This window comes from Simochromis diagramma, unplaced genomic scaffold, assembly GCF_900408965.1.
Source record: "Simochromis diagramma unplaced genomic scaffold, fSimDia1.1 OVJJ01000296.1, whole genome shotgun sequence".
NCBI lineage: Eukaryota > Metazoa > Chordata > Actinopteri > Cichliformes > Cichlidae > Simochromis > Simochromis diagramma.
The window spans coordinates 1,526,889-1,539,781 of NW_024387004.1; the positions used below are offsets into that span (position 1 = coordinate 1,526,889).

Genomic DNA, 12,893 nt, shown 5'->3' on the forward strand with positions numbered 1-12,893 from the left:
AAAAATAGAATAAAATAAATACATAAATAAAAGGGGGCTGCATTGTGCGCAGTTCTTTCCGGCTTGCTACAGATAGTAGGTGGCTTTAAAGAAAGAAAGAGAAAAACCCCCAAACACAGATAAAAGCAGTAATACATCATATTTCAGTAAATGACAACTTCTCCACATATTCAACAAAGGATGACCAGCTTTTGTAGTATTTACTTTGAGACCCTCTCAAACTGTATCTCGGATGCTCTATCTGAAAACACCTCATCACCTCTCTCACCCACTGGACAAACACTGGCGGACCTGAATCCTTCCAATTAAGAAGAATTAGCCTGCGTGCCAGGAGAGATGAGAAAGCCACTGCATTCATTTGATAAGAAGTTATCCCGTGTTGGTTTGGGAGTACACCAAAGACTGCTGTCATCGGATTGGGATAAATTGTTTTCCCACACACATATGAAAGAGCTTTAAAAACGAATTCCCAGAACCAGACTTAACCAGTTCAAATCAGAGCAGGTCCAGAACATATGGCTCATAGTGGCGGGTGATTGCTTGCACCTCGGACATCTATCATCAGAGGTATTGTATATTTTGGCTAGTTTAGCTTTGGTTAGGTACGCCCGGTGAAGAATTTTAAACTGTATTATACAATGCCGTATACAGATTGAGGATTCATGGATCCTGCTAACACTAAGGTCCAATAGGTCGTCTGGGATCTGGAGGTTTAAGTCCAGCTCCCAGGCGTTCCTGGCTGTGGACACAGAGTCTGCCTTTATATGCTGCAGTGTGCTATATATTTGAGAGATGTGGCCTCTAGCAATAAGTCGAAATTGCAGACAATCCTCAAGTGGACAGTCATTAGGTAGACTTGGATATGAAGTGAAGTGTTTAACTGCAAAGCTACGCGCTTGTAAATATCTAAAGAAGTGAGTCTTTGGGATTCCAAAATCTTTAGATAATGTTTCAAAGGATAAAAATGACCCTTTAACAAACAGATCAGAGAAGCAGATAATTCCTCTGCTGTACCAAACCTTGAACCCTGCATCGCTCAGAGCTGGTAAAAAAGATTTGATGCAACAGGGGAGCAGACACTGAAACCAGACATTGAGAGAGTTCTTAACCACAGGATCTTTAAAATTAACATTGTGACTGACTGGTAGACTTGAACACATTATTGCAACAGGGGATATAGTGAGATGACCGTCTAGCTCCATAGTGGACCAAGGCGGCCCTCTGCCCTCCCTAAAAGCCTGCATCTAGGTGGATATTGTCACAATATTGGCAGCCCAATAATAATACATAAAGTTTGGTAGGGCCAGGCTGCCTTCCGACTTAGAACACTGTAACAGGGATTTACGGACTCTTGGAAGGTTTTTGTTGTTATTCTGCACTTTTAACACCCCTCTGGTGCTCTTTCTGTTGTTTTGAATGTTCTTCTACTGTTTTATCCTCTTCGAGAGTCTGTATTCGTATTGTTCTTAATCGTTAATTTAAAAAAAGGTTATCCTAAAAAACCCTACAAATAAAGTTTGAAAAAAAAAACGAGGGGAGGGAGGGGTCATGTGACCTGCCGCTGTCATATGACCTGCTGTTTTCCTTCACCGTGGTGTGTCCAATTTATTTGCAGAGCACGAGCCCAGGTGAAGCAGGTGGACGCGCAGAGAAGAGGTGAGTGAAAGAGGGAGGTCTCCATTCAGAGGTCCGTTTGGATTCTGTCTGATTTAAGACGTTAAAGTTGATGCTGCGCGTGATAGTCCCCGTTTCCGGGTTTAAAATGTGTGTGTGTGTGAGAGAGAGTATCAGGGCGCGCACACACACTGCCTTCTGTTTCATGACAGTTAACGAGCACTCTGAGAAACTGATCGCTTTCTGATCGATAATCGAGCTGATTGTGAGTCGAAAACGTTTCGTGTTGAAACTGAAACCCGTTTCCGGTCGCTGAACAGTTATTCTGACACGAACTGCGTGTTTCTGCCAAACTCCGTTCAAAAAACCGCAAATGTAAATTTTCTTGGCGCATGCTCAGTCACGTCCGAAAGTAAAACGTCCAGATGAACAGAATCAACTTTTCAACCAAATCGTAACTTTTCGTTCATTCAGCGGGAAAGTAATCACGTGACTTCTGATCGATCCCCAATCAGAAAGTCTCGTGATCAGTCCGCGAACACAAACCTCACTTCCTGCTGAAATCACGTGTTTCGTGGCCGTCAGAGGAACCCACCAGTCTTCATTTAAATTTCTGCCTAATTTAACGTGTGCGTGTGAGATCCTGCTGTGCTCGTGTTTTACATGTTTGCCTCAGAGAACGGGTGAACTTTGAACTTTGCGTTTTAAGTTCGCTTTCTTAAAATCAGGGTTGGATGTGATGAAAAACCCTTTTAAAACTTTAACATCATCACTGAGGTTTAATTTCTAGTTTGTTTCCTTTCTGAAAGGCTGATGCTGAGGACAGCCTCCTGCTTTTTTTATTTAGTTTTACTTTTTTTTTTGTTTTGTTTGGATTTTTTAGGGTTATTTATTTTATTTTCTGGCAGGGCTCCGACAGCTCTGTGAAATCACATTTGATCAGTTTTGTTTCTGGTGATCTGTCCGTGATAACCTGCTCAAAGTCAGTAAAACTGACAGAGCTAATCAGTAACGTCCTGCAGGAGAGATGACATCATTTGTGCTGTGTGTCATGTGATCGTGTGACAAAAGTGAAAGGAACACGTGGACGTCAGCTGCAGGACGTTACCTCAGTATTATAAAGGTGAAATCTCAGGAGGAGCATTTTTATTGGATGTTTTTACTTCCTGTCTGCTATCAGATGCAGCTGCTGCTGTTGTCGTGTTACTTCCTGTCCGCGTGGCTCGGCGTGGAAGCGGCCCCAGCGGCCGACGAGATCACGTACCTGCCAGGTCTGCAGAAACAGCCGAGCTTCAAGCAGTACTCTGGATACCTGAGTGTGGCTGACGGCAAACACCTGCACTACTGGTCAGTACCTGAGACACGCCTGAAGACACGCCTCACCTGACCGTCAGCTGACCACTTCTTCTGTTCTCAGGTTCGTTGAGTCGCAGAACAAACCGTCCTCGGACCCGCTGGTGCTGTGGCTGAATGGTGGCCCCGGCTGCAGCTCGCTGGACGGACTGCTGACCGAACATGGACCCTTCCTGGTAGGTGAACTCTACCCACCTGCCCCCTACAGGTATACTGTGACTCCACACCTGACCTCTGACCTTTTGTCATTTCAGATCCAGAGCGACGGTGCGACGCTGGAGTACAACCCGTATGCCTGGAACAAGGTATGCTGTCATGTGACTTTTGTTGAGGTCGCACGGCTGAGGTCAAAGCTGATTGGTCGACTATCTGTGTGCAGATTACCAACATGTTGTACCTGGAGTCCCCAGTAGGAGTCGGCTTCTCGTATTCGGACGATCAGAAATACGCCACCAATGACACAGAGGTCAGTGACCCTCAGTGACTCAGCTGCCGGTTGGCTGCCCGGAGGTCAGGTGTTCAGCTTTTTCTTTTTCTTTGCAGGTGTCGATGAACAACTACCTGGCCCTGAAGGAGTTCTTCCGCCTGTTTCCAGAGTACAGCAAGAATGAGCTCTTCCTGACCGGAGAGAGCTACGGAGGAATCTACATCCCCACGCTCGCTGAGAGAGTGATGGAGGACGCCAGCCTCAACCTGCAGGTAATGACGCACCTGACACACAGCAGGTAACAGTTCTGAAGTTAACTTCAGTAACTGCTTCCTCCAAACCATCAACGTGTCTTTTAGACCCCATTCCTACAAAACTGCTCAAAGAAGTCCTGCCATTAATTAATGCTTCGATCTTAAATATGATCAACCTATCTCTAATGATCGGCTATGTACCACAGGCCTTCAAGCTGGCTGTAGTTAAACCTTTACTCAAAAAGCATCTTTAGACCCAGCAGTCTTAGCTAATTATAGGCCAATCTCCAACCTTCCTTTATATCAAACATCCTTGAAAGAGTAGTTGTCAAACAGCTAACAGATCATCTGCAGAGGAATGGTTTATTTGAAGAGTTTCAGTCAGGTTTCAGAGCTCAGCACAGCACAGAAACAGCTTTAGTGAAGGTTACAAATGATCTTCTTATGGCCTCTGACAGTGGACTCATCTCTGTGCTTGTCCTGCTAGACCTCAGTGCAGCGTTCGATACTGTCGACCATAATATCCTATTAGAGCGATTAGAACATGCTGTAGGTATTACAGGTACTGTGCTGCAGTGGTTTGTACCATACCTGATGCACCTGTGAAAATGGCTTTCCAAAGACTGCACAGCGTTACTGCTTCCACTGGGGGAAAGAAAGAAAAAAAAAAAAAAAAAAAAAAAATATATATATATATATATATATATATATATATATATACACACACACACCATAATAAACAGCTTCAGTGGTGAGCTCTGAGGTTTGAAATGAGCTTCTGTGAAGTGTGGGTTAGAGACATGTCACTGGAGAGCAACTCGGAGTAGAGCTGCTTCCTCCACATGAAAACGAGGCAGGTGAGGTGATGCGGACCCAGGACACGATGGAGAGATCACTCTATCGGCTGGTCTTTGAACGCCTCAATGTTGCTCAGGTGGGCTGGAGGAGGTGGCCAAGGTGTGGGAGGTCTGGGCTTCTCTGCTCAGGCTGCTGCTCCAAACCTGGATAAAGCCTCCACCTTTCCATTCAGTGTTATTATTGTTATTAGTAGCAGTCTTCTTTACAAATCACAGAAAAACTCACTCAAAGCATTAAAAAGATCTGTTCTTACCTGAGTTTGTGGTGACACTGTTGACTTTGAACGTGCTTCCTGTGGCGACATCATTAGAAAACACTGCAGACAGGTGTACCTGTGACGTGCTGCTTGTAGACCATGTGATCAATGGGTGTCCCACCTAAGCTGCAGCAGGTGTACCTGTGGTAAAAACAGGCGTGTCATATTCAGGCTGTGGAAACATCAGCAGCCTCCTCATGCCTGCCTCACCCGACTCACCTGTGGTGCAGGGCATCGCCGTGGGGAATGGAATGTCGAGCTACGAGATGAACGACAACTCTCTGGTGTACTTTGCCTACTACCACGGCCTGCTTGGCAGCCACCTGTGGGCGGAGCTTCAGACCTACTGCTGCAGCAACGGGAAATGCAACTTCTATGACAACCCGAACCAGAACTGCATGGACAGCGTGAGTACGACCCGGTTCACCTGCGGTGCACCCGACGTCTACCTGTAGGCTCTCTGGTTTTATGTCTCAGGTGTTGCCCGTTTCCTCTGCAGGTGGGGGAGGTTCAGACCATCGTCTACAGTTCAGGTTTGAACATATACAACCTGTACGCTTCCTGCCCAGGTGGAGTCCCGCAGAGACTCAGGTGAGCTGTGGCCTTTCAACGTTCGGCCTGTGATCTTTTTTTTGTCCGTGAGCTCACCTGCAGCACGTATGGCGCTCAAACAGGTGTGTTCCTGTTTGTTGTCAGTGTCGAGCGAGGCCAGCTGGTGATCCGAGATCTGGGAAACTCGTTCATTCACCATCAGTGGAACCGGCTGTGGATGCAGGTGAGTTCAGGTCACCCGATGATCCAAACAGTATCTATAAAGCGCTCACCTGAACAGGTGGTTCTCTCACTTTAGAAAGTCAAAAGTCTGGCGGCGCTGCTCCCGTCTGTCCGCCTGGACCCCCCCTGCACCAACTCCACCCCTTCCAACCTGTACCTGAACAACCCGCTGGTCAGAAAAGCCCTCCACATCAGCCCCAAAGCTCTGGACTGGGTCATCTGCAGGTAACACAGGCACACACCTGACCTCTGTTTCACCTGTCCACCTCACCTGTGCTGACTCACTGACTCTCCGCTCTGTGCTCGCAGCTCTGAGGTGAACCGGAACTACGGTCGGCTCTACATGGATGTCAGGAAACAGTACCTGAAGCTGCTCGGCGCTCTAGTCAGTGAAGCTCCGCCCATTTTTTATTTATTTATTTTTTTATTTATTTATTTTTTTAAATTTTCATTTTCCCCCAGTGTAAATGTTTCCAGCCTTTAACAGGACTCACCTGTTTCACCTGTCTAATATGGACTGGAAGGTGTTGACGGTTGTGTTCTCTGTGCAGAAGTACCGCATCCTTGTGTATAATGGCGACGTGGACATGGCGTGCAACTTCATGGGGGACGAGTGGTTTGTGGAGTCTCTGCAGCAGCAGGTGGAGTTCAGATCTTATTGAGTTTTCCTCCGCAAAGTCACCTGATCTATAAGCTGACTCTCAGGTGTGCTTACCTGTGTCTCAGGTGCAAGTCCAGAGGCGTCCTTGGATCTACGAAGATGTGGACGGTCAGCAAGTCGGCGGCTTCGTCAAAGAGTTTGATAACATTGTCTTCCTCACCGTGAAGGTAAACGCCACCTTCATCATCCTCACTGACTGTGTGATGTCATGTTTTGGGGCGGGGTTCTGTTTCAAGTCAGCTGTTTTCTTTCGTCATCGGACCACTTAAGGTTTCTACAGTATCTTTATTTATGAAGAAGAAACAAACAAAAATGTCTCGTTTGGTGTAAATCTGCTTTAATATTTCAGTTTGTTTGTTTTTAAACGTCGTCAAATCAAATTGTCTTTGTAGATGAAGAAAATGGCACATGGTGAATGTAGTCTGACACTTACTGCACTTCACAGAAAATCTACCAGATGGCAGAAACGGCCAGCGTTTCCGCCTCGGGGCGTTTCTTCCGCCTCGGGGCGTTTCTTCCGCCTCGGGGCGTTTCGTCCGCCTCGGGGCGTTTCGTCCGCCTCGGGGCGTTTCCGTGTGAACACCTCAGGCCTGATTTCTGGCGACTGTTCTGACCTGTGCCGCTGTCTTCCCGCAGGGTTCAGGTCACATGGTTCCAACAGACAAACCAGCTGCTGCCTTCACCATGTTCACCAGATTCATCAAGAAGCTGCCCTACTGACCTCTGACCCCTGACCTGTCAGGCTTCTAATCTGATTTATTTTTCTCACACTGTCAACAAATCATCACGTCTCTCCTCTGTGTTGCTTTGCAACCACGTTCCAGACCTCAGCCAATCATGTCACTCCTCTGGACCAGCTTGTCACCTGGTCATCTTCTTGGTTGCCATGGAAATGAGCACTGCCACCACTCTTTCTTTTTATTGTAAATGAGAAAGTTGCTGCTTGTTTGATTTAAAGGGAAATAAAAACTGATTTTTAACGAGCTTCGTCTCTGATGTCGTCTCTAAATGGCGTCCAGCGTCTCCCAGCGCACGCAGGACACCCTGACAGCACTGAGCAGCTCCTTCTTTCTGCTGTGACCAAAAATTTCCCACGTGTGGGACTAATAAAGGTTCATCTTATGTTTAACTGGACAGACTCCACCCCCTTCCACCACCATCTTGGGTCCTCTGCAGCGTGACATGAGCTGCACATCGAGCAGCCCGTTAAACATGCAGACGTTTTTCCAGTTTGAAGAAGAAAAACTGAGAATGCACAAAATCATAAAACATCTTTTGTCTCGTTTCCTCTGTCACCTCCAGCTCCACCTGTTTCCTTTTTATGTACAAACGGGGGCGTGGCCGAGTGCAGGTAGAGCCTGTCTTTAGTGAGAACAAACAATTTCTCAGTGATTTTTGTAATAATGCTGCAGTACTGTATTTGATCAGCGGCAGGAACTCTCTGAGAACACGACTGTGTGACACCTGGATCCAAAGGCACAGAGGAGACGTGGAGCTGTTTAAATGTGTAGAGTAGAATATATAATATAAAGTCTGCGCCCTGTTTGACCAGCAGGGGGCAGACTGAACTCAGAGGCTGTCCAACAGTCAGAACAGGTGAGCTGTTTCTAAAAGGCTGAACCATCAGGGTTCCTGCAGTGTCCTCACAGGCTCAGTGACTCTGCCTGTAAACATGAGGTCGCTGGCTTATTTTGATATGCATGTATTTATCTTACACATAAAACAAATATGTTTACATTTAACCAAAATTATGACAAAGTTCAGGTTTAAATAATTCAGGGTAATAATAATAATCAATTTTATTTATGAGCGCCTTTCAAGTCACCCAAGGACACTTTACAATAAGAGACAATGGCAAGATAAGAACAATAAAACAAAGCACAAGATAAAACAAACAGTGGATTCACAGTGAATATGCAGATTTGAACAGATGAGTTTTGAGTTGGTTGGTGTTCAATGTGTCTGATGATTAGCGCTGAGCTTTTCCTTGTGTTGACATGATCCTGCTGTTTATAAGAATTTCCTTTTGCTCTCTCACCTGATGGACTTTACATCTTGTCTTTAGCAGTGTGACAAACCAAATCAGGCTCTTTAAAGATGTGGACTAAAGTTACTTGACATCATTCTGTCGCTGCGGCTGTTGGCGGTGTGGTGGAGGAGGCTAGTGTGTCTCAGACTGCAGATGAATCAAGGAGCTGAAGGAGGAACGAGTGCCCTGCAGGCATGCATGATTTTATATGAGCTCTTCTCCACAGTCATGAAGTCTAACAGGACACCATGGTGAGCACCACGAGTGTGACAGTAATTTAGGGACATTTTTATGAAGCCATCAGACACACGGTCTTCCTGCATGTCCATGTTGTTATTAAATCTGTGTGGAAATCCCTCAGTTTATCACGCAGGCCTCTGTAATTGTCCTGATCCCCTCGCTTGTTTATTTAGTTTTTTTAAAAGTAGGTGATTCACCACCACCACCATCATCATCATCAATGGAGAAACAATAATGGGTAAAGACAGTCCTATTGGTGCATCATTTATATCTCAGGGCTTAAAGACAGAACGATCCAGGACAGCGTTCATGCTGCAGATGCCTACAAGCTGTGGTTGTAGCACTTCAGCATCTAGCAGAGCAGCGAGTGTTACCGGCACCAGACCTAGGGGAATCTGGACCGGCAGCAAGCGGCACACGAGCACTGCGTAGCCAAATATGAGCAAACTGTGGATTAATAGCGAGGACACCGAAGTTAGTGTCTTGCTCAGGCCGGAGCTCATTTATTTCTGAGCTGCGCGAGCACAGAGCCTATAGCTAGAGTCTCTCTGGTAGTTCCACAGCAGTGCAAGAGCACCATCTACTGGCATAATGAAATATAACCATGGTCTGGCACACATAACAATGTCAAAATAAGTCACAATAATAAACAAAAAATAAGGGGGTAATTGGTTTTCTTACAAAAATAAACATGTAGCTTTTTCAACCTGCTACACGAGCATAGAGACGGTAATGACTTTGTGTCAGGCAGTTTCAAATGCAGCATTATAGCAAACACACAAACTGTTTGAAAATACAGCGCCTGGACCTTCAGCGAGCAGACTCGCTGTATTTCCAAAGTTCACTCAGAGGAACATGACAGGAGAGCAGGAACAGAGGTCAGGGTTAAAGCATTGCTCTTAGTGACTTTATAGATTGCATGTGATATCGTCAGATACTGATACTGTATGATGTGAAGTATTTGTGAAACTTCCTGCAGAATAAACTGACGTACGCTAACTTTGTGTTACTCAAAGCTTCAGTGCTCTCAGGCTCGCTCGTCTCCACTCAACCAGCACCGTGTCATCCGTTTGTTACGCCATACGACACATTCAACCACACTGCTGACCTACTACTGAAAATCTGCTGGAGCTCTCAATATAAATGATTATATCAAACTGATAGTTCCCCCACATTTAATCCGACACTGAACTTTGACCTCATTTTCTGTTCAGGTGTGGAGTCAAAGTAAAACAGGTTTATATACCCATGTCTATTTAATAGAATAGAATAGAATAGAATAGCCCTTTATTGTCATTGGGCATGTACAGTGAAAGTGTGGGTGCTCCACACCAGCTGTGCCACAATAAAATATAAATAGTAGACAGCAGGAATAAATACAAAAATCAGAGAAAGGCACACAACAGAGAACAGTTTGCAAAGAGCTAGTCCAAAAGGACTTTGTCTGAATACAGTCTTTGTGTGAGTGTCCTGAGTGATGAGGGTCACTCTGACCATGGCTCAGAGTGGTGAGGTGGGTTGGCAGGGCGGGGTGTAGGGGTCACCTGTGATGGCCCTGGTTTACCTGAGACAGGTCGATCTGGCGATGGCCTCCAGGGGCGTCAGAGGGCACCCAATGATTTTTGGGCGGTGTTAATGACCCTCTGTGCAGCCTTCCTGCTCTCAGTCGTGGCCCCTGAGTACAAACACCAGGCAGGAGGAGACCTCGCTCTCCACTGAGGAGGGTAGAAGACCAGCAGCAGCTCCTGGTCCAGGTTCTTCTCAGGACACAAAGGAAGCGCAGCCGCTGCTGGGCCTTCTTTACCACGGAGATGGTGTTGTGAGTCCAGGTGAGATCAGCGGAGAAATCTGAAGGTGGAGACAGATTCCACCTGTTCTCCATTTATAACGAGGGAGGAGGGGAGCTGTCTGTGCCTCCTGAGGTCCATGATGAGTTCTTTGGTCTTAGGGTCGTTCAGCTTCTGGTTCTTCTGTGAGCACCAGCGGGACAACTTCTCTACCTCCACCCTGTACGCTGTCTCATCATCATCATCAGAGATGTGGTGTCATCAGCATACCTGACAATGATGTTGGTTGGGTGGGTTGGCGTGCAGTCATAGGTGTACATGGCAGACAGTAGGGGCCTGAGAACTCTCTGATGTAAGAACGTGTGTGATAGAAAGCTCTTACATAGAATAAAGGACTTGTGTGAATGAGGCAAGTTGATTAAAGCGCTTTAGGTGTGTAGAGTAGAAAGAGCCCTACATAAGAACCAGTCCATTTACCAGGGATAGTTGCACCACACTGTATAAACCTGATGGACCAAGGACCAGCTATCATGTGGTCCAAAAACCTGGAAAGATCAACAGCAGAACAGTAAGAACAGCAGACTGGAACTGAACAATAGAACATAATAGAACTTTATTGTCACTGTTACAAGAACAATGAAAGACAGTTTGGCATCTCAGCATTAGCAGCAGATTTTACATTAAAATTCCTTTAGAATAACAGAAACCAAAAAATAGAGTTTAAGAGGTACCTGCACAGGGAATGTATGTGATAACGTATGCATCTACACAGATATGTAGTTATTTTGCCATATAAAGAAGCAATGTAATGCACATTGAGTAAGATGGTTACTATCATAATAAAGATGGTTTGACCTGATGGACCTGTAGCAATTACCAGAGGGGGGGGGAGTGAGTGTCCAGGGTGGGAGGGGACGATGATGCTGGCTCTCCGCTAGAGTCTGCCAGTATAAATGTCTCTGAGGGGGGTTAGTGAGGTGCCAATTGCCTGCTCTGCTGCCCTCACCACCTGCTGCAGTTTCCTCTGGTCCTCCACAGTACAGCAGTTGAACCAGAGTGTGCAGCGATAGGTCAGACGGCTCTCAATGGTGGAGCGGTAGAAGTTAATTAGCAGTCTCTGAGGAAGTACAGCCTTTGTTGCGCTTTTACTTCCTGGTGGGAAATGTTTGCGAACCAGGTAAGGTCGGCCGGGATGTGGACTCTGAGAAACTTAAAGCTTTCTTCACTGCATTAAATCTGACGGTCTATGTTCTAACTTTGTTACAACGGAGTGCCACAAGGCTCTGTATTAGGTCCCCTTCTATTTATCATTTACATAAACAATCTTGGGCTAAATGTGCCAGATGCAAACTTGCACTTCCATGCTGATGACACAGTTATTTACAGCTGTGGTTCAACTCTTGTCCAAGCCATTGACTCCTTGCAGAAAGCCTTGTTTTCTGTCCAGCACTCATTACTTCAGCTTAAACGTGTTCTCAGCACAGACAAAACAAAGCTCATGTTGTTTTCTAAATCAAGGAAATGGGCCCAAACAATCCCATCAGTAACCACTCTTGAGGGTAATAAAACAGTGTTGGTTCACACGTATAAATATCTGGGAATCTTAAATCATGACTCGCTCAACTTCAAACCACATGTGGAGAATCTGAAGTTAAAACTGAGATTGCATTTTCAAAATAAGTTGTGTTTCTCTTTTAATACAAAGAAGCGGCTTGTTGCTGCAACATTTTTGCCTGTGGTGGATTATGGAGATATTCTATATATGAATGCTTCTGCTCAGTGTCTTCAAACGGTTGATACTGTGTATCGTGCTTCTCTGAGGTTTATCACTAACCCTGAATCTCAGACTCATCACTGTGAGTTATACTCTCAGGTAGGATGGCCTGCTCTGGAAAGTCAGAGGAACTATATATATATAAAACACCCAGCACGCCCCTGCAGGCGGTTTATCCTTCAAGCTCGGGTCCTCTACCAGAGGCCTGGGAGCTTGAGGGTCCTGCGCAGTATCTTAGCTGTTCCCAGGACTGCGCTCTTCTGGACAGAGATCTCCGATGTTGTTCCCGGGATCTGCTGGAGCCACTCGCCTAGCTTGGGAGTCACCGCACCTCCTACACAGCACCCATGGTATCTTGCATAGATAGAGCGCTTTAGGTTGAAGTTGTAAAATGTTGCTTTTTTTTTTTCTTTCTTTGGGTTTTGTTTGTTGGTCATAAAGTGCGGTGATATATATATATATATATGTATATAAAAAAGGGTTGCTGCCTTCTTATATATGTTCTCTGCTTGCAATGAAACGTGCTGGTCGGTATTCTCTTCATCCGCATGGTTACTTGTTGCTTTCTGTTCCCTTTGCCCGAACTGAATTTGGTAAAAGACCTTTTGTCCATTTAGCACCCTCGGCTTGGAACAAACTGCAGAACGACGGGAAAATGACTGAATTCATTTCATTAAGTGCTTTTAAATCTAAACTAAGAATCCTTGAGGGCAAGTCCATAACATGCAACTGTTTCAATTAGAGTAATTTTCATTTTAACAGAATTTTAAATTTTTATTAGAATTTTATTGAATTTTATTATATTTATTTATTTTTACATTACTTTTTGCAGGTGTGTTTTTTCTGCCTGTCTTTAATTGAGTAAT

At 45.4% G+C, this 12,893-nt stretch overlaps 1 protein-coding gene across 1 annotated transcript; it reads left to right on the plus strand.

The window, feature by feature from the left end:
* The first annotated feature begins 1,527 nt into the window (after window positions 1-1,527).
* ctsa (cathepsin A) lies at window positions 1,528-7,180 on the plus strand. Its single transcript, XM_040040962.1, has 14 exons — window positions 1,528-1,656; window positions 2,795-2,961; window positions 3,032-3,143; window positions 3,222-3,272; window positions 3,347-3,433; window positions 3,511-3,666; window positions 4,993-5,169; window positions 5,262-5,353; window positions 5,459-5,537; window positions 5,613-5,761; window positions 5,846-5,921; window positions 6,088-6,177; window positions 6,263-6,364; window positions 6,834-7,180. Exons 2-14 carry the CDS (start codon window positions 2,795-2,797, stop codon window positions 6,915-6,917), a joined length of 1,422 nt encoding a protein of 473 aa, XP_039896896.1. The 5' UTR covers window positions 1,528-1,656; the 3' UTR covers window positions 6,918-7,180.
* Window positions 7,181-12,893: the final 5,713 nt, after the last annotated feature.

What these genes read in the sequence shown, in the direction of transcription:
- ctsa (XM_040040962.1), top strand. Translation starts at nt 2,795, where the DNA reads ATGCAGCTGCTGCTGTTGTCGTGTTACTTCCTGTCCGCGTGGCTCGGC. An exon ending in ACGCCAGCCTCAACCTGCAG is followed by an intron (nt 3,667 to 4,992) that starts GTAATGACGCAC and finishes CCTGTGGTGCAG; the next exon opens with GGCATCGCCGTGGGGAATGG. An exon ending in TTGTCTTCCTCACCGTGAAG is followed by an intron (nt 6,365 to 6,833) that starts GTAAACGCCACC and finishes GTCTTCCCGCAG; the next exon opens with GGTTCAGGTCACATGGTTCC.